Here is a 23506-nt window from a genome sequence, read left to right on the forward strand (position 1 = left end):
TAAACGCTCTGTGAGACCCATAAGTTGGTGTGTGGCTAAGGTAATGATAGTTAGTTAATGACCTGCAGAGTTGAATGTGATAATTATGGACAGACTGAGTCAACTTACTTTTCGGTCATCAGAAAAGTCATGACATATTTTCTATGGAAAAATGAGTCATGACTTTTCCGACAACCCATTATATACAGTGAAACAGTGAACATAGGGCCTCACATTCCTGAAGATGTAATACACTTACCTTTTTTGCTGTAAGAAATTTAACAAATAGGTAGTCCTTTCATGGAAAGTATAGCAACAATTTAAGCCAACGAAAACACACCCTCCATATCACCCACTGCCCCCAACTTCTGTCCCGCGGCTTGCAGCAGCATTTCCTGAAGGTGTTCCCCTGGTCTCCTCCCACAGATACTGTACGTAGTTAGTGACTTGACAATGGTGATTTCCTGACTTTAAATTTAGAAATTTAAAGATTTTAAAAGCAAAATGATATGCCAGTGTCGCAAAAAGAATGGAGAAAAAAGACCATTTGAATTTGACTACTTTTACTTAGACATTTTTCCACTTTAAGATAAGGTCCAATTATTATACTCCTTATACAGCATTTCTGAAGTCTTCTTATGACATGAAATTTTAATATAATGCACAGATTCCCATCATATCTAGGCATGAGGAAAGATTTTTGATATTTTAATCATTAATTTTTAAAAATGTAGATATACATACTTCTTTCTCCAATTTCATTTGTAATAGAAAACAAGTGTAAACATACACAACCTAACAAGGGAAATGAAAGGATTAATCATTCAAATTTAAGGAATTCCTTTACAATCCATTCAGTGAGGCACACTAATAAAAGAAATACTTTGTTTAACTGAATACTTTGTTTCTTAGAAAATGGTCTTACGCTCTGATCATTACACTCAGGAACTCAGTGACTGAGGTTTTGATGTCCACTGCCCACTTCTTAGACAATAATTTACTGAACAATTTCTACATGAATCTCTGTACAGGCTTTTTAAAAAACAGAATAAGGTAAAGCCCTATTATCCAAATAAACCATCACCCAATCTATTATGTTGTGTCACCTTGCTTATAGTTTAGACAGCTTGAAGAGATTTAAACGTGTTGCTAGGCAACTAGCTCCAGAAGCATAACGTATTTCCTTGAGCATCCCAGCCCATTCTTTTTTATCATCTTCATATCTGATGGGAGAAAAGAAGATAATCAATAAGCAGCTTTTAAGTAGACAGGTCTATAGATTTCCTTCTGTTTAATATACAAACGTAGATTTAAAAAATATTTAGTTATTATGATTTTTAATTTTGCTATAGGAAACATGCACTCAATGGGGGTAGGGGGAGAAAGAGAGAGAGAGAAGCAAGCCACCAGGTCTACCACTCGAACTGCAGCCAGTCATGTGGGAGTCCCGTGCCTTCACCACCAAACCACCTGCCTGCTCCCAAGTGTGGATCTTTGAAAAAACCCTACTGGCTCTTAGCCAGAGGACGATGCACTTGCTTGATAAAGTATTCCTCCCTGGTAGAAGAACATTTGAATTCCTTCCAAAATATACATTCTCTGAATGAGCACATGCCTGAATTACTGCCACAGTATTTAATCGGGATGGCTAGGCATTTCAGCCTTATCTGAGAATCACAGACTCCAGAGGAGGAGCAGACAACTAAGCAGTTACTCATGCCCCTCTGAGCTGTGAAGATGGCTGGGCTCTTCCTTAAGAATAAGTACTAGGGAAGAGCAGGGATTGTTAGTAGCCTTATTATGTGAACTGTTTCCATTCGCTGGTACCTAGCATGACTCCTGGTACCTGATAGTAGTCACTCCATAAAAAACTGCTCTTGGGGGGAACCAGCAGTTAGCGTAATGGCTGTGTTGCTGGACTCCCACGTAGTCGACCGCGATTCGTGTCCCGGACCCAGTGGCTTAAAACTCACGCCGGGCGCGTGTGCGTGCATGCCCAAGATCCCGAGAGGAGAATGGAGGAGAAGGGATTGCGGCATGACCATCCCTCCTGGGGGGTGATTTCTTGCTTTCTGTCTCTGTGTGTCTGGCGCATGCGCCCTACAGTGAAAATCTCTCCAAAACAAAACAAAACAAAACAAAACAAAAAACTGCTCTTGGGGACCAGCACTTAGTGTAATGGCTATGTTGCTGGACTCCCATGTAGTTGACCATGGTTCGTGTCCCGGACCCGGTGGCTTAAACCTCACGCCAGGCACATGTGCGTGCATGCCCAAGATCCCGAGTGGAGAATGGAGGAGAAGGGATTGTGGAGTGGCCATCCCCCCTGGGGGGTGATTTCTTGCTTTCTGTCTCTGTCTGGCGAGCACATGCGCCCTATAGCAAAAACCTCTTAAAACAAAAAAACAAAAAAACTGCTCTTGCCCTTTATTGTTCTGTTTGAGGACTACTCTTAGACTGTGCACTTGACTTCAGGTAAGAACTGGTCTTTGTAACCTTAATTATGGATTTCAGAGATGCAGACAACTTGAATTTCTTTGAAACATGTGAGCCTAAGATATCTCTGCCTGGTGCCTGGAATGCTCTTCTCTCTGTGTGAGAAACTCCCAAATACACCTGCTCTCAATGATCTAAAGAAAAGGTGAGCACATTTAAGCTATATAGGTGGTTGACGTTAAAGGAGGCTTAAAAACGTTTGCTTCTTGGCAATTACATTTTTACTTGCAGCTTGCTCAATGCTAAATAATAGAATGATTTAAGAATGGACTTTTTTTTTTTTTTGAGAGGTTTTTGCTATAGGGTGCGTGCGCTCGCCAGACAGACAGAGAGAGACAGAGAGACAGAAAGCAGGAAATCACCCCCCAGGGGGGATGGCCATGCCGCAATCCCTTCTCCTCTTGGGATCTTGGGCACGCACGCAGGCACATGCGCCCGGCGTGGGTTTAAGCCACCGGGTCCGGGACTCGAACTGCAGTCGACTACGTGGGAGTCCAGTGACATAGCCATTACGCTAACTGCTGGTCCCGATGGACTTTTTTTTTTTTTTAAAGGTTTACAGTTTTGCTATAAGGTACATAACCGCGCGCGAGAGAGCGAGCGAGCAAGCGAGCGAGCAAGAGAGAGAAATCACTTCCTGAGGGGATGGCTACACTGCAATCCCTTCTCCATGTTGCCTCAGGATTTGGGGCATGCCTGCACACAGGTCAATGGGTCTTCTTTTTTTTTCCCCCCTGCTTTGTTGTTAATTGTCTTTATCTGTAATATCTTCATAGAAAATTGTCTGGCCTAGCTCTCACAACCTGCTCTAGCTCTAAGGAATCCTACCTTCTTCTGGGCCACCTAATTTTTCCTCAGGACAAGGGACATTTTGGGACAATTCCACCTCTTCTTTTTAACTTCTTTCTTGGGCTTCATTTCGTATACTGGGTTCTCTCATATAGCTGTGTGAGCTTTCTTATACATCTCCTCCATCATGTCTGGAGTTACATTGTTCTTTACGTATTGAGAGAGTTGTTTTTTCAGTGTCTTTATCATCTTCCATTAGGTAATGCATGCAGTCTGCGACATTTTGGCCCATGATGTGCTTCCTATGTTCTTCTGCATTAAATTCTTTACTTTCACAATCATAACCAGGGAATGGTTTGGTACTATGAGGGATAGATAAGCCTCCATCCACCATTCCCTCAGGGTCCTCAAAACTTTATTGCCCGTGGTCGTTCTGGCAAGGCCTGCATCCAAATAGCTTGTGAAGGCACCAGGTTGACCATGATGTTCTCTACATTGTACTCATCTCTGGTCACTTCCACTTGGCCGTCACAGATCTTTCCATGGCAAACCTCTGGAGAAGCCTGCGGGCCAGCAGCAGGCCAGTACACTATGTTGCAGCATGACTTGTCAGGCCAACCTTCATACCATATTTTGGTAGTTCGTGTGCATATGCTGCACGGCTATCATACCCCCTTCTGTACGTACATAAGCAATCCAACAAATGGTATCTCTGTTAGTAACACGAACTATCATCCTATATTTGGGTGTGTTGAACTTATTTTTATCCAGGATCACCAAGTATTTCTGAGCATAGTAATCAGTTTTTACCCTCTCATTGTCTTCTGAATTTCACTTAATATTTCTTAAGTAGGCCTTACTCTTGACAGCTTTAACAAAGCTCATCCTGAGGAACAGAGACCTGCAGCTGTGGCTTGACATAGACCTGCAGGCCCACCTCAATGGGCCTTTTAAGCCGCTGAGTCCCGTACTGAAATTGCATATTCAGCCACATGGAATCCTTAACCACCATGCCACCAGCTGGTCCATCACCTGGGAATCATGTTAAAATGCTGATTCTGATTCAATAGCTCTAGGATAGGGCTTGGGATTCTGCATTTCTTTTTTTTTAAAGAGGTTTTTGCCTTAGGATAAATATCACCAGGGAGAGACAGAGACAGTGAAAGAGAAAATGAGAAACCGCCCCCCCCCAGGGGGAATGGCCACACTGCAGTCCTTTCTCCTTTATTCTCCTCTCAGGATTTCAAGCATGCATGCACACGTGCCTGGCGTGAGTTTGAGGCCTCTGCATCGAGGACTTGAACCACAGTCAGCCATGTGGGAGTTCAGTGATGTAACCACTATGTCATCTGCTGGCCGCAGAAAGCTATGGCAAAATGTGCCCCAATTTAAAAACAATTCATTAATTAAAGTTTTGCCAGAGTGTATGTGCATTCACCAGAGAGATTCGAGAAGGAAATGAGAAAGCACCCTCCACCCACATGTAAGATGGTTACACTGCTACCTCTTCTCTTCCATTTTTCCTGCCTTTTGGGATTTGGGGCACACAACACACACACGCCCAGCATGTCTTTCAAACCACTGTTTCTGAGACTCAAACCACATAGTCAACCACGTGGGATCCAGCCACACCATGGGTTGGCCCCCATGACATTAATATTTTTAAGCCTGATTGTAAAACAGTTTAAAAAACAACTACAAGTGTCATATTTGGGAGAACTCAGCACCTATCTGGGAGGTAAAATGGATTGCTAAGTCACTTTCTTGCTTTTAAAAAAGTCGTTGCTAACTAAATTCTAAGATAATTGGAAGGCCATTTAGATTATATTCAAAATAGAGTTAATGGATTCATGTAAAATTCAAGAAGTTAATATTTCCTCAGAACTCTGTTTTCTTAGGAAACAAACTACTCTCTGGTTAATGTAAGTGGTCTTTGCTATACTGGGTGCCTGGAACATTTATAACCTCAGAACTGGAATGGAGTTTAAAGGATCTACAGTCCAACTCTCATTTTACTTATTGAGTTCTTTTCCAAGCTCCCATTAGAAGCAGTAGTAAGTGGCATGTGCAAAAGTAATTAGGTTTAAAGGGTTTAGTCTACTACATAGTAGCAGCTTATGTGTTAGAAAGTCTAGTATATTATTTACTATAATTTTTTTATCACTCATCAGTTATCTGATTTAATATTTGGTTCTGAAAAGTGGAATGAAGAAAACTTACTTCCATATGTCATTGACTTCAGTAGGTGCAAACTCTTTGGATTCCAGTTGAATCATAGCAAAGCCACCAATGGCATACAGGGATCCAGCCAGGCTGACCAAACTGATGGAGCTTCTTTCTTGGGGAAATTCGGTCATTACTTCCCATCTAGGTATTGAAAATACAGACGATGTAAAACTTAATAACTGCCAAATGTATTTACTGAACAGTTTCAGAAAATTATAATTTAAAAATTCAAGTAGTGTAGGTATCCAAAAGTATTGGGTTGTTGGAAAAGTCATGACACATTTTACACAGAAATACATAGAAAATACTTCATGACTTTTCTGATGACCCAATAGAAAATCAACTTTGAAACTGGAAAATTAAAAATTCCTTAGTTTGGGGGCCAGCCGGTGGCATAGTGGTTAAGGCATCTGGAGTCCCACATGACTGACTGCAGTTTGAGACCTGGACCTGGCAGCTTGCTTTCTCACTTTCCTTCTCTCTCTCTTTCTGGTCAACTTCAAATAAAATAAAATAATGACAATGAATAAAGTTAGATAAAACATTTGCTAAAAAAAAAAGGAAAAAATTCCTCCATTTGAAAGATATAACCACATTAGATATTATGCCCTTAATATGACAGTCCAGCAGTTACTTCATCAGCACCTCTGGTTACTGAACTGTGCACTAAAGAGTGGGGGTTCTGTGGCATACTTAAAGGGCTCTGAGACCCCTATCCTGCTGTGCTGTTTCATTTGAGTATTAATCCAAATTCTTTCTTTTTTTTGGAGAGGTTTTTGCTGTAGGATGTATACGCTCGCCAGAAAGACAAAGAGAGACAAAGAGACAGAAAGCAAGAAATCACCCCCCGGGGGGGATGGTCACGCTGCAGTCCCCTGTCCTCAAGTCTCCTCTCGGGATCTTGGGCACGCACGCACACATGCCTGGTGTGAGGTTAAGCCACCGGGTCCCAAACTCAAACCATGGTCGACTACATGGGAGTCCAGCGACATAGCCATTATGCCAACTGCTGGTCTGTAATCCAAATTCTTAAAAACACTGATCTCCAGTTTTTCTCAAGAAATCTCCAAATCTTTATCCTTGGCAATAAAGGCATGGGATAAATAGTGTAGTAATAAAGGGTGAAATTTTTCTTTTAAATGATTTACACTTTATTTTTATAAAGGATTCAAGGGAGCTTTTTTTCTTTCTCTTGTTTTAGTTGTCAGAAGGAAGAGGGAGAGGGATAAAGCACTCCTAATGGTGTGTTGTCATCCCACAATCCCTTTTCCATTTCTCCCTACTGCTGGGATTTTGGCCATACATGCACACACACCCCATGTGTTCTTTAAGCTACTGGGGTTAAGATATGAAATGCTGTTGATCATGTGGGATCTGGCTGCCTTAATCGCAAGGCCATGGAGCCAGTGATTTTTAAATGTTAACGGCTATTTGAAATAGAACAACTAAAGATAAAATCAATCAAGTTAGTTGAAAGTATCAAGAATCTAACCTGAAGATTAACCAGAAAACTATGGAACTAAGATAGATCTGAAGTAAACCAACAGAAGCTCTTGCAAAGATGGCCTGGCACCCTAAATAGTTCTGCCTGGTACAGAGGATTAGAGAAGCCATATGAAAGTATTCCTACCATAAAATAACCTGGACTTTTCCAGCTCAGCATTGTAATCAGTAAAGATTATAAAAGAGCAACCACAACCAGAGGATTATCTTGAGGAAGACTTTGAAGAAGAAAAAGGGACTGATCTTTGCTACTAGATGGTATATCACAGAATACTTGGTAGGAAGGGCTGAATTGAGAAGGTTTATGTGTGACTAGTGTGCTGAGTGTTTGCTTTTCAACAGTTTGAGTAGCTGACATGTAAATGTTTCTCAAAAATATTTAAAACTATACTGTCTCTGTTGTTATAGAGTCACAAACAAAGTTATAACAAATATTTTGAACAATATCTTTAAAATTCAGTTTTTTTTAATTTTGGAAGTTGTTTTTTAACTATCAAGAACTATGGAATATGAGCAAAAATTTTTTGATATGTAAAGTAAATGTGGGAAAATGTAAAAATAGATAAATAAATAAATAAATGATAAAAAAAGAAAAGAAACTATATTTTAAAAAGTATCAAGAATCTAGACTGAAATGAGTCATTTGGTAGGTCTCTGTTCCATTATTCTGGGATTAAAGTGGACCTTATAGTATGTATATATTATTACTGCTTTTAAAAATTATTACTTTGAAAAATTTACCAGGGTCGGACAAGCAGATGGCGTAGTGGTTACATAGCTGGATTCCCACATGGCTGATTGTGGTTCGAATCTCAAACCCAGAGGCTTGATACTCATGAATGTGTGTGCATGCCCAAAATCCAGGAGGAGGATGGAGGAGCAGGGATTGAGGTGTGGCCATCTCCCCTAGGGGATAATTTCTCCTTGTCTCTCTGTCTGTCTCTGTCTCTCCAGTGAGTGCACATACCCTATAGTAAAAATCTCTCTTAAAAAAAATTAAGAGGTCATGTGTGCTCATCAGAGACAGGTAGAAGAAAAAGAGAAGCAACCCCCTATAGGATGTGGTCATGCCACACTTCTTTCTTCATTTCTCCATCCTGTCAGGATTTTAGGCACATATGCACATGGGCCTAACATATTTTTCAACCCTCTAGGCCCAGGATTTGAACTGCATAGTAGGCAATGTGGGATCTGACTCCCTTAACCATTAAGCAACAGGGCCTGCCCCGTTTTTCTATGAAGATGATACAAGTACATTGTAGAATATATGGGGGTGATTTCCCTTGGGGGTGATTTCTCACTTTCCCTCTCACTGTGTCTGCCTCGCACATTCTCTGGTGAGCGCATGTGCCCTAAGACAAAAACCTTTAAAAAACAAACACAAAAAAGCATATAAATAAAAGCATCCATACTTATAAATTAAACTTTTTTTTTTTCTGGAGAGGTTTTTGCTATAGGGCGTGTGCGCTCGCCAGAAAGACAGAGAGAGACAGAGAGACAGGAAGCGAGAAATCACCCCCCAGGGAGGTTGGTCACACTGCAATCCCTTCTCCTCTCAGGGCATACACACACATGCGCCCAGTGTGAGTTTAAGCCACTGGATCCGGGACTCAAACCGCAGTTGGCTACCTGGAAGTTGAGCAACACAGCCATTAATTTAACTGCTGGTCCCATGAATTAAACTAAGAACATAGACTATTTACAGTTTTGTGTTACTTCTTTAACTTATGAGTATTTATTCATATTACATAGTCTTCAAAAGCATTATTTTTAAAGATCAATTAAATCTTGTTCCATAAAAGTTCTTTTTGATGTTCAGATATGAAGTCTGTTTTGTAATCAAGCATATATGGTCTCTAAGAAAGGAATTAACAGTACTCTAAGTTTTTCTTCATTGCTAATGTAGGAGTATAAAAAGTATATACTCATTTAGATGGGTGAGCTCAAAAACTTTTAAGACTAGTTTTATATACCGAATATCTGTCAAATATCTTTTCATATTAATTAAGTCAATAAAAGGTTAAAGATGAAAATGTAAGAAAATTAGAAGACTGGCCCTATAGCCTAGTGATTAAGGGAGTCAGATCTTACATGGCTGACTACAGTTTGAGTCCCGGCCCTGGCAGCTTGAAATACATGCCAGGCATCAGGCATGTGCTGTGTGCCCAGAATTCTGACATAACAGAGAAATGGAGAACGGATTGTGGCATGACCATGCCCCATTGAGGGGTGCTCTCTCCCTCTCCCTTTCCAAGGTGAGTGCATGTTCCCTCTGGAAATAAAAGGAAAGAAGAAAATCACAAAATGTGTAAAAGAATTAAACTTCTGAAACATTCATACTTTACAAATATTAGTCATTAACAAATGAAGTGATTATACAAAGAAAAATAAAAACATGTGAAGATCTTTTCAGCCTTAAAAAACTGACATATTTTGAATCAATTAACTCTTATAGACATGTATATCCATTTAAATATATATAATAATTTTAAAGTATTCTTTTGCATGACTAAATTCATAAAGTTAATAACAAATACAGAAAATCTTAGAGCATGCAAACATTAACTTAAGGCTGTATGTTCCAAATTACAAATACATATAATGCATCAAAATATTAGTTTTAGTTAGCGTAATGGCTATGTTGCTGGACTCCCATGTAGTCAACTGCGGTTCGAGTCCTGGACCCAGTGGCTTAAACTCAGGCCGGGCGCGTGTGTGAGCGTGCCCAAGATCCCGAGAGGAGAATGGAGGAGAAGGGATTGTAGCGTGGCCATTCCCCCCGGGGGGTGATTTCTCTCTTTCTGTCTCTCTGTCTCACTCTGTCTTCGTGGCAAGCACACACATCCTATAGCAAAAACCTCTCCAAAAAAAGAAATATTAATTTTATGTCCAGTAACAACAACAAAAAAAACTCAGATGAAAATATTTCCTCTCTAATCAAGGCATCTTTGTTTTCCTCTCCTTAGAATCTGATTGGAAAGTTTAATTTTTATTTATTTATTTATTTATTTATTTATTTATGTTTTTAGTTTCTTCCCTGAGAATGACAGACACAGAGAGACAGAGTCAGGTCCTCCTAACAGTGTCACCACACTGTGATCCACAAAAAAAAGCTCGCCAGAAAGACAGAGAGAGACAGAGAGACAGGAAGCGAGAAATCACCCCCCAGGGAGGTTGGTCACACTGCAATCCCTTCTCCTCTCAGGGCATACACACACATGCGCCCAGTGTGAGTTTAAGCCACTGGATCCGGGACTCAAACCGCAGTTGGCTACCTGGAAGTTGAGCAACACAGCCATTAATTTAACTGCTGGTCCCATGAATTAAACTAAGAACATAGACTATTTACAGTTTTGTGTTACTTCTTTAACTTATGAGTATTTATTCATATTACATAGTCTTCAAAAGCATTATTTTTAAAGATCAATTAAATCTTGTTCCATAAAAGTTCTTTTTGATGTTCAGATATGAAGTCTGTTTTGTAATCAAGCATATATGGTCTCTAAGAAAGGAATTAACAGTACTCTAAGTTTTTCTTCATTGCTAATGTAGGAGTATAAAAAGTATATACTCATTTAGATGGGTGAGCTCAAAAACTTTTAAGACTAGTTTTATATACCGAATATCTGTCAAATATCTTTTCATATTAATTAAGTCAATAAAAGGTTAAAGATGAAAATGTAAGAAAATTAGAAGACTGGCCCTATAGCCTAGTGATTAAGGGAGTCAGATCTTACATGGCTGACTACAGTTTGAGTCCCGGCCCTGGCAGCTTGAAATACATGCCAGGCATCAGGCATGTGCTGTGTGCCCAGAATTCTGACATAACAGAGAAATGGAGAACGGATTGTGGCATGACCATGCCCCATTGAGGGGTGCTCTCTCCCTCTCCCTTTCCAAGGTGAGTGCATGTTCCCTCTGGAAATAAAAGGAAAGAAGAAAATCACAAAATGTGTAAAAGAATTAAACTTCTGAAACATTCATACTTTACAAATATTAGTCATTAACAAATGAAGTGATTATACAAAGAAAAATAAAAACATGTGAAGATCTTTTCAGCCTTAAAAAACTGACATATTTTGAATCAATTAACTCTTATAGACATGTATATCCATTTAAATATATATAATAATTTTAAAGTATTCTTTTGCATGACTAAATTCATAAAGTTAATAACAAATACAGAAAATCTTAGAGCATGCAAACATTAACTTAAGGCTGTATGTTCCAAATTACAAATACATATAATGCATCAAAATATTAGTTTTAGTTAGCGTAATGGCTATGTTGCTGGACTCCCATGTAGTCAACTGCGGTTCGAGTCCTGGACCCAGTGGCTTAAACTCAGGCCGGGCGCGTGTGTGAGCGTGCCCAAGATCCCGAGAGGAGAATGGAGGAGAAGGGATTGTAGCGTGGCCATTCCCCCCGGGGGGTGATTTCTCTCTTTCTGTCTCTCTGTCTCACTCTGTCTTCGTGGCAAGCACACACATCCTATAGCAAAAACCTCTCCAAAAAAAGAAATATTAATTTTATGTCCAGTAACAACAACAAAAAAAACTCAGATGAAAATATTTCCTCTCTAATCAAGGCATCTTTGTTTTCCTCTCCTTAGAATCTGATTGGAAAGTTTAATTTTTATTTATTTATTTATTTATTTATTTATTTATGTTTTTAGTTTCTTCCCTGAGAATGACAGACACAGAGAGACAGAGTCAGGTCCTCCTAACAGTGTCACCACACTGTGATCCACCCTCAGTCTCAGCTGGCCTGGATCATGAGTACACACACATGTCTGGCATGCTCACAGAAACCCTAGGACACAATTCTCAGGAAATTTCCCAACTGGGTGCAGCTGCAACACTGTTGCTCCACCTCCTGGATTAGAAGGCTTAATCTTTAATGTGAACAATTAAAATGTACAGTGATTTATACACTGTGGTAACATAAAGCAACTCACTTATTGGTTGTGAGGTCAAAAGCTTCAACAGATGCGGAAAGACCATCTTCAGTGACACCTCCTGCGATCACAATTTTGCCTTTATGGATTGCTATTCCAAACATGGAACGTGGAGTTTTCATTGGAGCCAGATCTTTCCAGTCTCCTTTTTTGGGGTTGAAGATAAACACCCTGTTTGTACACTTTCTGCAAACATAAAAAGTCAATAAATGTTTCTTTTAGAACCTTTTTTTTTTTAAAAAAAAAAAGCAACTTCACTTATAATTTGACTTTGCTTCTTATATACAAGGTATAATAGAGAATCAGAAAAATCTCTAGGTATTCCTTTTTTTTTTTTTAAAGAGAGGTTTAGGGCACATGTGTTCACCAGGGACAGACAGAAAGCAAGAAATCATCCCCTTGGGAGGATGGTCATGCTACAATCCCTTCTCCTCCATTCTCCTCTTTTGGTCTTGGGCATGCACATCCAGGCGCCCAGCATGAGTTTCAGGCCACTGGGTTCAGGACTTGAACTGCAGTTGACTACATGGTAGTCCAGCGATGGAACCATTATGTCATCTGCTGGTCCCCTCCAGGTAGTCTTAAATTGAACATATGCCACTAGGCAAAGGGCAATTCCAAATGTGGGGACCAAAACTATTTTATAACTTAATTATACTACTGGAAGGTAGGGTAGGTACCTTTACTTCTAGACAACTGTTTAGAAGCCAAGGCATAGTAAATTTTAATCCTGCTAAGAGATTCAATGAAAGGCTTACTTTTATTTGAATTAAAAAAAGTAAACCTTTTATTATGCTTCAGTAACAAAAAACTAAGTTTATTACCTGAATATCCTAGGAATTAATCAGTTAACTAGGTATAAATATGCCCAGTTTAAATTTAATGTGATAGCTCATTTAATTTCACACTATCATTAATATACCAATGCTTTTTTTTTTTTTTTGAGAGGTTTTCGCTATAGGGCGCGTGGGCTCGCCAGACAGACAGAGAGAGAGACATAGAGACAGAAAGCGAGAAATCACCCCCCAGGGGAGATGGTCATGCCGCAATCCCTTCTCCTCCATTCTCCTCTCGGGATCTTGGGCACGCACGCAGACACGCCTGGTATGAGTTTTAAGCCACCGGGTCCGGGAAACAACCGCGGTTGACTACGTGGGAGTCCAGCGACATAGCCATTACGCTAACTGCTGGCTCCCAATATACCAATGCATTTTAAGAAATCTAGGACTGGGGCCAACATGGTGGTTAAGGCACTGGAGTCTCACATGGCTTATCATAGTTCAAGTCCCAGACCTGGCAGCTTGCCTTCTCACTTTCTCTTTCTTTCTCTAGAGCTCTGTCTGTCTGTCTATGGTGGATGCATGTGCCTGATAGCAAATTAATAATAATAATAAATTTGGGCATGGTGGCGTCCACCCTATGGCAATAACAATAATAATTTAATTAAATAAATAACTTTAAAAATCCGGGACTATAGATTAGACAACTAGTCATGTAGTGAATAATAAACAGTTTTGTACACTAAATGCAACCAGAAAATCCTGGACTCATCTGAACTAGTACTCCTAGTATGTTCCTATGGTTCCTAAAGTTATTCATAACTTAGTGGATAGAAGGTCAGAATTCCAAATAATAGTTGATTCTTTTTTTTTTTTTTTAATTAAATCACCTCCTGTGGTAATGACCACATCATAATCCCTTCTCTACCATCTCTTCTTGGGATTCTGGGCATGCACACAAATGTGTTTGCTGTGCTTCCCAAGTTGCCATGTCTGGGACTTGAACGGCACAGTCAGCGTTGTGAGATCTAGCTGCTCCAACCACCAAACCATCGGCTGACCCCACAAATCATAGCTGATTAACCAGACACGTATTGTAATGCCAAAAAAAAACCACCCCTACTCTTTGTGAGGAAAGCTTTTTCCTTAATCTTAGAAAAGATCACATATCTGGAGTAGAAGTACTTCCTTTCATGTCTAACTTTATTTTATTTTGTAGGTTTTTGCCATTGGGTGTGTGCGCTCACCAGAGACAAACAAAGACAGTGAGCGGGAAAGTAAGAAATCACCCCCCACCCCAGGGGTGATAGCCATGCTACAATCCCTTCTCTTCCATTTTCTTCTCAGGATTTTGGGCACACACATGCCATGTGCCCACTATGATTTTCAAGCCACTAGGTCCAGGACTCAAACTACAGTCATCCATGTAGGAGTCCAGCACCTTAACCACCATACAACCTGCTGACCCCAGCTTGAAAACTTATTAAGGACATGATATGGGACCAGCAGATGGCGTAATGGTTATGTTGTTGGACTCCCACATAGTTGATTGCGGTTTGAGTCCCAGACTTGGTGGTTTAAAACTCTCACTGGTTACATGCGCATGCGTGCCCCAAATCCTGAGAGGTGATTGCAGCATGACCATACCCCTAAGGGATGATTTCTCACTTTCTGTCTCTCTGTCTCTCTTTGTGTCTCTGCCAAGTGCATGCACCCTATAACAAAAATCTCTCTAAAAATAAAAAATGAATATGACACAAATCCTGTAGTCATAACTAGTACACTCCAGTACTCACTTTTAGATAATGACTCATTTCAAAGTTCTTAACTTTGACATTTGTCAAGCAATGTTGTCTTGGTTAATCATATTCTCAAGATTAATATATTCTTACTGACAAGACCTGTATGCTTCTTACTGACATATCAATTTCCTAGTCCTAATGCTGCTTGAAGGAAACAATTTCAATCATTTGGCAGGGTTCCTGTGTTTCCACAGTCACAACACTGCTTAGAGATCCATTCCATTTACTCAGGGAAAATGCGGCAAATACAATTTGGCACTGAATATGTTTATAATTTATCTTCCTTTAAATAGTCATTTGATGGGCACATCTGGAATTAAGTGGATATCAAAACTTCAGACTATGTATCTTTGAATAGGAATACATTATATAAAACAGTCCTTTTTAAAATCTCTGTTATAGTTATCACTTTAACTAAATACTAACCATTAATGATTAATGATTAATCCCAGAATTTAGTTATTTGCTTTTGATATATTTCTGTATTTTACTCTCCTTTCCTGACTTGTCCTTACAATTTTTAACTTGGCTCCCCTTCCAGAATTGGACATCTCTTCTAAACAGTCTGAGCAAATGATAACAATCAACTTAGGACAGGAGAGTAGTTCTCATGATCTCAACTGAAAATGCTCATTTTATCAGTCAGATTACTAGCTACACTAGCTGACTTCGCGAGCACTCTGAAGTCACTTCTCTGTGTGAGTTTGTAAAATCTCTTTCCTAATGACCCATCCCTTGACAAATACCCAGAAATTAAATTAGGTTTATATGTGCAACTTCATACTAGCTTCCTCAAAAACAATTGGCACCTATGGGAAGACCAGGGAGTATCTGTTCTAGTTGATTAGTTCTGTTTTTGAATAGTTATAACATATTTTGAATACCACTTTTGTCAGGAAGTAATAAATGAAACCTTGCTTAAGAAATAGTTGCCCTTTTTTCAATCATCATGGTTTTCAGTTTTGAACTGACCTATCTAAATTCTCTCATAAATTTAAAGCATAAATCTATAATATTTATAAGCACTATGGTTTAAGTAGATGTATTTTAAATTCTACATTAAAGAATACATTTATATTTTTATCTACTTATGGCTAAATTAACAAGAAAGCCCAATTTGGGTTTTGATGTAGCAAAATACAATTATAAACCAGCTAAACATAAGGCTTGATTATACTCCAGACACTGCTTTTCCACTCTGAGAATGCTTATGATTGAGGTCGTGGTAGTATGCTGGATATCTACATATTTACTTTAGTAACTTGAATTTTATATTTTCCCTCAGAAATCACAATATCTCCAGTAACAACTTCTTTTTTTTTTTGAGAGAGATTTTTGCTATAGGGCACATGCACTCACAGGAGAGAGACAGAGACAAAGCAAGAAATCAGCCCCCTGGGGGATGGCTATGCTGTAGTCCCTTCTCCTTCATCTCCTCTCAGGATTTTGAGTGAGCACGCACATGCACCTGGCATGCTTGACTATGTGGGAATCCAGCAACATAACCATTACGCCATCTGCTGGTCCCCAACCCTCCAATAACTTTTAGAAATTTTATTTTGAAATTTTACCTCCAAAACATTATGAATGAGAACCAAGTCCCATTTCAGTATGTAGATTCAAATGAAAAGAAGAAGAAACCCTTGTAATAACAATACACTTAGATATAAATCAAAAGGAGACTTCAGAGTACTTACTTGTCATCTGTCTTTCCTCCTAGACAATATATCATCCCTTTATGTGAAATCACATTATGGCCATAGACTTTAATAGGAAGTTTTTTTACTTCATTCCATTTTGCAGCCCTGAAATTAGATGGTAATAGAATTTATGTGCTTTTAGTAAATTCTAGGTTCTGAACATATGAATATATTTCACTGCCGAGGGAATCGGAATGTTGTGCCAACTTACACGGGATCATAGCACAATACTGAATCCAGCGAAGCCTCTGTTTGAAGGTCTTTGCCTGCAACTACATAGATTTTGTCATCTACCTCTCCCAGACCGAAGAGACACCTGGCCGAAGGCAGAGGTGGGAGTCCAACCCACTCAGATGCTACGTTATCAAGCTGGAAAAAAAAATACACATGAGGAATTGTGGAGCTTGTCAGAAAAAAGTTATAGGTGTGCCAAAAATATGCTCTACTTTATGTGTTGTTTAGAATTGAGATAGTAAAAAAAAATCTCACAAGTAAAATAAAACCACAATCCCAAAGTATACTATTTTAGCTCAGAATTACCAAGAATGAGGAAATCTATTTGATGTACCAAAATAGATAAAAATACCAAAATCTCCAAGACTTTAAGAAAGAATAAAATATAATAACTAGAGGCTAGTTCGAATTGCGAGGTTTCTTTTCAAATTTTCTTCCCATGTTTCCTTGTTCAACTTTAAAAAACAATTGTTATAGAGTGCGTGTGCTCAGCAGAAAGAGACAGAGATAGAAAGAAAGAAAGAAAGAAAGAAAGAAAGAAAGAAAGAGGGAAAGTAAGAAAGTCACTTTCCCAGTGGTCTGGGACTTGAACCACAGTCAGATGTGTGAGAATCCAGCACCTTAACCACCTTGCTAACTGTTGGCCTGCCTTGCTCAGCTTTAAAAGGATGAATCCTAATACTTTTTAGTATTCGGGTATAATAGTATTTAGTATTCGGGTATAATAGTATTCAGTATTAGGATATAATAGTATTTAGTATTAGAGTAATGCTTTTTAGTACTGGGGAAAGACAGGTTATCATAGTATGTGAATTACCACTGCACACACCACTGCACACTATATTTAACATGCTCCCAAGCCTGCACTCACGACAGCTGGACTTGTCGCTCAGCCCACAATCAACTGGGAAGTTAGGCAGTATCTTTTTCTCTTTCTTTTTAAACTGTTCAGGTCTTTTATGTTTTGCTTTATTATTTCTGATACAGGAAGGTGTTAATGTGAACTTCCTAGTCTCTTGTTGGTAGTCATAGGAAATCTTCTCTTTTTCATTTATATTAAGTGTCAACTTTGCTCATTTTTGCTATTGCCATTTCTGCAAGCCTAAGATGGCACTCCTAGTAACCATGCTCTGGGGCAGACGATTATGGCATGCTGGCATCCATTTCAATACTTATGATTGGTAGTTTTAAGATTTTTTTTCTGCTGCATTTTAGGACACCGAGGCACAAGAAAACTTTGTGGGAGTGTGGTCTCAGATGTGTTCTCTCCTGTGCCACGTTTAGGTTACAGGGGAAAAATGAATTAAACTAAGATTCACTGGGCACCAAGAATAGATGTAGATACAAGAAGCTGTGGTAGAGAAAGAGGTGTCTGTGGAAGCCTATCTATATCTGGCCTAGTACTCTCAGTCAAACAAAGCACTGAGACTACATGGGAGGAGGGCTTTAATCTCTACATATGCATTCACTAATTTCAGTATCTAGACTGTGACCTCCAGTGTTCTCATTTTTGAAAAAAATAATCATCAACAAGAAGGTGGCATGTAATTGTAGAAGTAATATTTATGGAATTATGATTCTGAGACAACTTTCATACTAAATGTCTTACATAGGTCATTTCATTTAGTCCTCCAAAATAAGGCACTTTGATTATTTCCACTTTACAGATAAGGAAACTGAGAAACAGATTAAACAGTTTTCTCATACTAACAGAGCTTTTAAGTGGTATTCAAAGCCAAGCTACTAAACCTGTATTTTGTTTTAGAAAAATGACACAGGGTGGGTATGTGTGCATGCCCAAAATCTTGAGAGGAATGGAGAAGGAATTGTAGTATGGCCATTCTCCCTGGGGGTGGGGGAGTGGGTGAGTTCTCATTTTTCCTCTTTCTCTGTCTCTCTCTGGCAAGCACATGTGCCCTATACCAAAAATTTAAAACAAAACAAAACAAAACAGCAGCCATCATAATCCCGACTGTAGGCTTACTTCCCACATCGTACAGTGCTGTCTACCTTCGCAGATCACCCATTATGGGGCATGGGTCACTTTCTATAGCAGACGGAACAGCAGACCATCTGCCAAACTCCTTCACAGAGGAGCTATTGAGCTATTTAACTTCTCTGGGTTCCACTTTCCTTATTGTTACAGTTATGGGGTTAGACCCAGATTACTTTAAGACCTGATATTACTCAAAACTTTGATTAATCTATTACATTAATTCTATGGTATGTAAGGGGACTGCTCTTACCAAGATAAAAAGCCCTCATAATCCATTTACAGTATGCAATCAGGTCAAATCACCCATAAATGAATACACTTTTAGATAGATGTGATCAAGCTCAAAAATACAAAACCTGTAATTCTCAAATATTTTCTCGTGAGTCACAATGCTCTTTTATGGTCAGATGTTTTTATTGTGGCCTCTTGTTCTACTATTTGTCTCTTTTTTTTTTTTTGTTTTTTGAGAGGTTTTTGCTATAGGGCGCATGCACTCGCCAGACAGACAGAGAGAGACATAGAGACAGAAAGCGAGAAAGCACCCCCCGGGGGGGATGGTCACGCCACAATCCCTTCTCCTCCATTCTCCTCTTGGGATCTTGGGCACACACGCACACGCGCCCGACGTGAGTTCTAAGCCACCGGGTCCAGGATGCGAACTGCGGTCAACTATGTGGGAATCCAGCGACATAGCCATTACGCTAACTGCTGGTTCCCTATTTGTCTCTTTTTTAAAGTGGCAAGTAATAGTGACAGAGTTGACCTTCCAACTGTATGTAACGTTTTTGTAGCTACGAAGAACACAAGCAGGTTTCTTGAGTTAGAAAGGAGAAGCCATGTCAGTAAAGTAAGGATACTAATGGGACAGGAGAGAGTAAAGATTAAATTGAACACTCAAAAGTGGATATACTCAATAAATTAAAGAAACAGAATAAAAAATAAAGCCTTGAATTTGGGGGAATTATCCTATGGCTGTAACTATTTCTTAGGCCTATGATTTCTAGGTAGGTGTGCCTACTTGCCATTTGTATATTATCTGTTTTATTTCTTGCATATGTTTATAGCTGTTTTCATTGAATTTGTCCTTTCCGATGTTTATCTGAATTCAAAACTAGGGCTTAGAAAATGTTCTGGCCCATATCCAAATACTTATAATAACATTCTTCACTGAAACTTTGAAAACTAAACACATGATTAACATGTACTAGTACTACCACATTTTTCAAGATCAGGAAAAGCTGATTAAAGGTACTACTTTGTGAATGCACAGTATGTCACACACTGGAGATCACACTGGGACTGTGGAATGGCATTCTACACTTGCTTATCCTTGGCCTTGCCAACTCAAGTGACTCTAGGCCCCAGGCTGTGATTAGCCATGACCTAAACAAACTCTTCAGAGCTAGTTGTAAGCTAGAGTAATGGTATTGGCATTATTTTTTAAAAATATATTATTATTTTATTTAACTTTATTTATTTATTTATTTATTTTGATCAGAGAGGGACAGAGTGAGAGAGAGAGAGAGAGCAAGCCACTGGGTCCACGACTCGAACCACAGTCAGCCATGTGAGAGTCCAGCACCCTTAACCACCACACCACCTGCTGGCCCCGGTATTGGCATTATTGATAATAAAGGTTAAGCCATGGATTCCTTCAGAAACTGATAAATACAATGTGTTGATAATATAAAGACAAATTCTCTTCAGAAAAACTACAAAGACTATCATTTAAAAGGATCTGTGTTCTTGGAAATGTTTGGTTACACAACAGTTAATTTGTAGTAATGTCTAAGTACAATACAATTCCAATACAAATGTGGGTAATATAATGAAAACTTCTAAATAAAATTAACCCAAACTAGTGACACCTATATTAATATTTTTTTTCCTAGAAGATAATCTCAAGTGCGTAGAATATGTATAAACCTTCTACATAGTTTACAACAAAATTATGTTTTAGGCAATAACCATAAATAAAAGATGAAATACTACCTTTAGGTACTTTAAATCAGTTTATGGGAACTTGGAAGAAGGTAGAAAATCTGACCAATTATTACTTCTTTGAAATATGTTAGTGCTTTGATTTAGGGAAAGGCGATCTATTTTTTTCAGGTAAAAATGTATAAGATTAAATTTATTTTTTCCTAAAATACGACTTTGAAGGATTACAGTCACCATCGACTATAAACATGACTTTTTGGGTAAAAGGCTATAAAGACAATCTTGTGTTATGAATTAAAATTAATACCTCATTCTTCAGCAAACATTTTATTAAATACTAACAAGCAGTCAAATGAAATACTCTGTGAAAGTGCGAAGAACTAGAATAGACATTAGAATGATGCAAGTAGCCCGAATAATTCACTAGCTAACTGGATGGTGAGTAACAGCTTCCCCCTTTATGCCTCTACTTACATAAAAACAGTCTTTCTTACCTGGAAGAAGTATGACTGGAGCGGTTGATCCTTATTTTCTTCATCCACATACAGTCCTCCTACCACATAGATTTGATTTTGTTGGGTGACAATGCTGGAATGATTTCTGGGAATTTGCTCGGCTAGAGCGGTAAGGTAGCATTCATTTTCTGTGGGATCATAAGCCACTGCGGCTGTGTCATTAACCAAGAGGATGAGGTCTTTGACAAACATTCCATGCCTGGGAATGTCATTTAGGTAACCAGGAAGTAAGTCTTCATCACCAACATCCCCATTCACCTCACCAGCCCCAGTCTTCTCTGCATTTTTGCTAGGTTCAGGAAGTTTGCCTGCAAAAGCATCTTTTAACACTTTAACTTTTTTCTGAAGTTCTGGGCTGCTTTTAATTATATCATCTTTCTCAACATGATCTTTAAAATATTTTTCTGTCATAAGGCGAAAACGGATACAATCAAACACTTCGCTAAGGTTTTTAACCCTGTTTTCTTTGTCTGTTCGCACCCATTTCATCACTGCCTCAAATACTGCTTCTTCCTTTTCTACATTTAGACTGTCATTTGAAATGACCGAGATCAGTTCCTGTGGAGACAGTTGCATAAAGTCCTCTTCCTTACAAATCTGTAGAAAGCGATCAGACACAAACTCACGGGCAGAAATGGCTAGTCTTGGGCAGTCAAGAAGAAGTCCTAATCTTAGGATGGCTAGACAGTTGCCAGGAGCAAGTCTTTTCTGCAGATAAGAAACGCAGACCGTAAACACTGAGGGAATCTGAAAGCGGCTGGCCAATGCGAAAATGTCTTGCACATTCCCGTCATTGAGATCAATGCTGGCAGAGTACAGGTATTTGATGATCAAATCAAGTACAGCAGGGTCCACGTTATCCAGGACCACTTCCTTTTTTTTCGCTTCATCAATTTCAGATAAAAAATACTCACGGAAGTAAGGACTACAAGCTGACAAAATCAATCTGTGGCAAGGAAGACTTTTGTCACCTGCTTTGAGGGTGCAGTCGATGAATTTTTTCTCATCCAGGAGATCTTTTAGACCATCCTGAAGAAGAGTGGATTGGTAAAGCCGCAGTTCCTCTGCTAGTTCCCGCTGGGAATCCATTTTGTGAGTAACCTGGGTAAGGAAGGGGACACTGCAGGCCTTAGCTCCTTGCAGCACACAGGTCTAGCTGTAAAAAGGCAGATCAGTGTGCTTTGCCTAGCTTGAAGCCTTTGCAATTTAATCCCACCTGCTAAATATAGATACCAACTCTAACAACGGGAATTTAGGAGAGCTAGTTTGGAAAGAAGAGTTGTTCTTGCAGCTGTTACAGATTGAAAGGAACAACTGCAACTTTTAGTCACTAAGGAAACAGCTAAGAAACAAGATATTTAAGCGAAGTGTAAGGCTTTAAAATACATAAAGCATTGGTAGATATGCTAGTACAGATTACACAAGAAAATGTTTATCGAATTAACAGAAAAATGAATCATAAAAATGAGTCATTCCTCTAAAAATGGTCTAGTGGCAAGCAGCTTGGCTCTCAGAATTAATGATGAAAAGGTCAAGAATATGAGGTGAGTTCATTTGAATACTCATAAGCAAGATGCCCTTTTCAGTAATTGTTACACGAACATTTTTATTTTCTGTTCAAAACAGCAGATACAGATTTTTCGTTTAGAAGTAGGAAATTTAAAAGACATTTGCTTATGTACTATAGTTATAGTTTTAGAAAACCTTTAAAATAATACCTTCATCACAATTAAAATAGTAAATGCAGAAAAAATTAATTTTGTAAGACATTCTTAATTATCTTTAAATGGAAAAACTATAATTAGTATTGAAAAAATATATAATTATTTAATTTGTTCACAACTTGCCTTACCATACAAAGGATTTTATGTGGTAAAGAATAATATATAAAAAGAGATAAAAATAAAGGCAAATGGTTGAAAGGAATCAAGACCAGGAAAAAAAAAAAAAAGAAGAGTTGAAAGTCAATGCTAGAGAAAGAAAAAAAAAATCTGTTTACAAATAAGATCACTAAAGATTTTATTCTGTAATTTAAGGTGTTGAAAATTTTTCCTTTAAATGAAAGTTTAAAAAGAAAAGATGTAATCCCATGAGAATAAGGTTATCACCAGAACAAAAGGGAAGGGGGAAAAAGAAGATGCATGATCATTTAACAAACACAAAAATGGAAAACTAACCGGTGATGATAATGTATATGGTAATATCTTTGACTGGACTAATATACAATGTATGCATTCTGGGAAATTTATTTTGTATGCTGTAAATATGAACAGTGGTTGAATGTAAAAAAAATTAAGGAAATGAAAGAAAAAATATAGCACAAACAAGAAAATTTTTTCTTTAAATAAAAAGATTAAAAAATAGAAAAGATGTAACCCCGTGAGAATAACATTATCACTAGAACACAGAAAATTCAAGGTAATGGGACCAGCAGTTAGCATAATGGCTATGTCGCTGGACTCCCACGTAGTCAACCACGGTTTGAGTCCTGAACCTGGTGGCTTAAACTCACGCTGGGCGTGTGTGCGTGTGTGCGTGTGTGCCCAAGATCCCAAGAGGAGAATGGAGGAGAAGGGATTGCGGTGTGGC

The 23506-nt window shown here is 38.6% G+C and overlaps 1 protein-coding gene across 1 annotated transcript; it reads right to left on the reverse strand.

The window, feature by feature from the left end:
- Nucleotides 1-711: 711 nt before the first annotated feature.
- Nucleotides 712-22158, reverse strand: KLHL41 (kelch like family member 41). The gene is made up of 6 exons (XM_014589799.2): nt 20897-22158; nt 16443-16600; nt 16229-16336; nt 11951-12136; nt 5485-5631; nt 712-1202 (listed from the first exon to the last, which is right to left on the reverse strand). Exons 1-6 carry the CDS (start codon nt 22004-22006, stop codon nt 1091-1093), a joined length of 1821 nt encoding a protein of 606 aa, XP_014445285.1. The 5' UTR covers nt 22007-22158; the 3' UTR covers nt 712-1090.
- Nucleotides 22159-23506: the final 1348 nt, after the last annotated feature.

This window comes from Tupaia chinensis, unplaced genomic scaffold, assembly GCF_000334495.1.
Source record: "Tupaia chinensis unplaced genomic scaffold, TupChi_1.0 Scaffold000381_1, whole genome shotgun sequence".
In the NCBI taxonomy this organism is placed as follows: domain Eukaryota; kingdom Metazoa; phylum Chordata; class Mammalia; order Scandentia; family Tupaiidae; genus Tupaia; species Tupaia belangeri.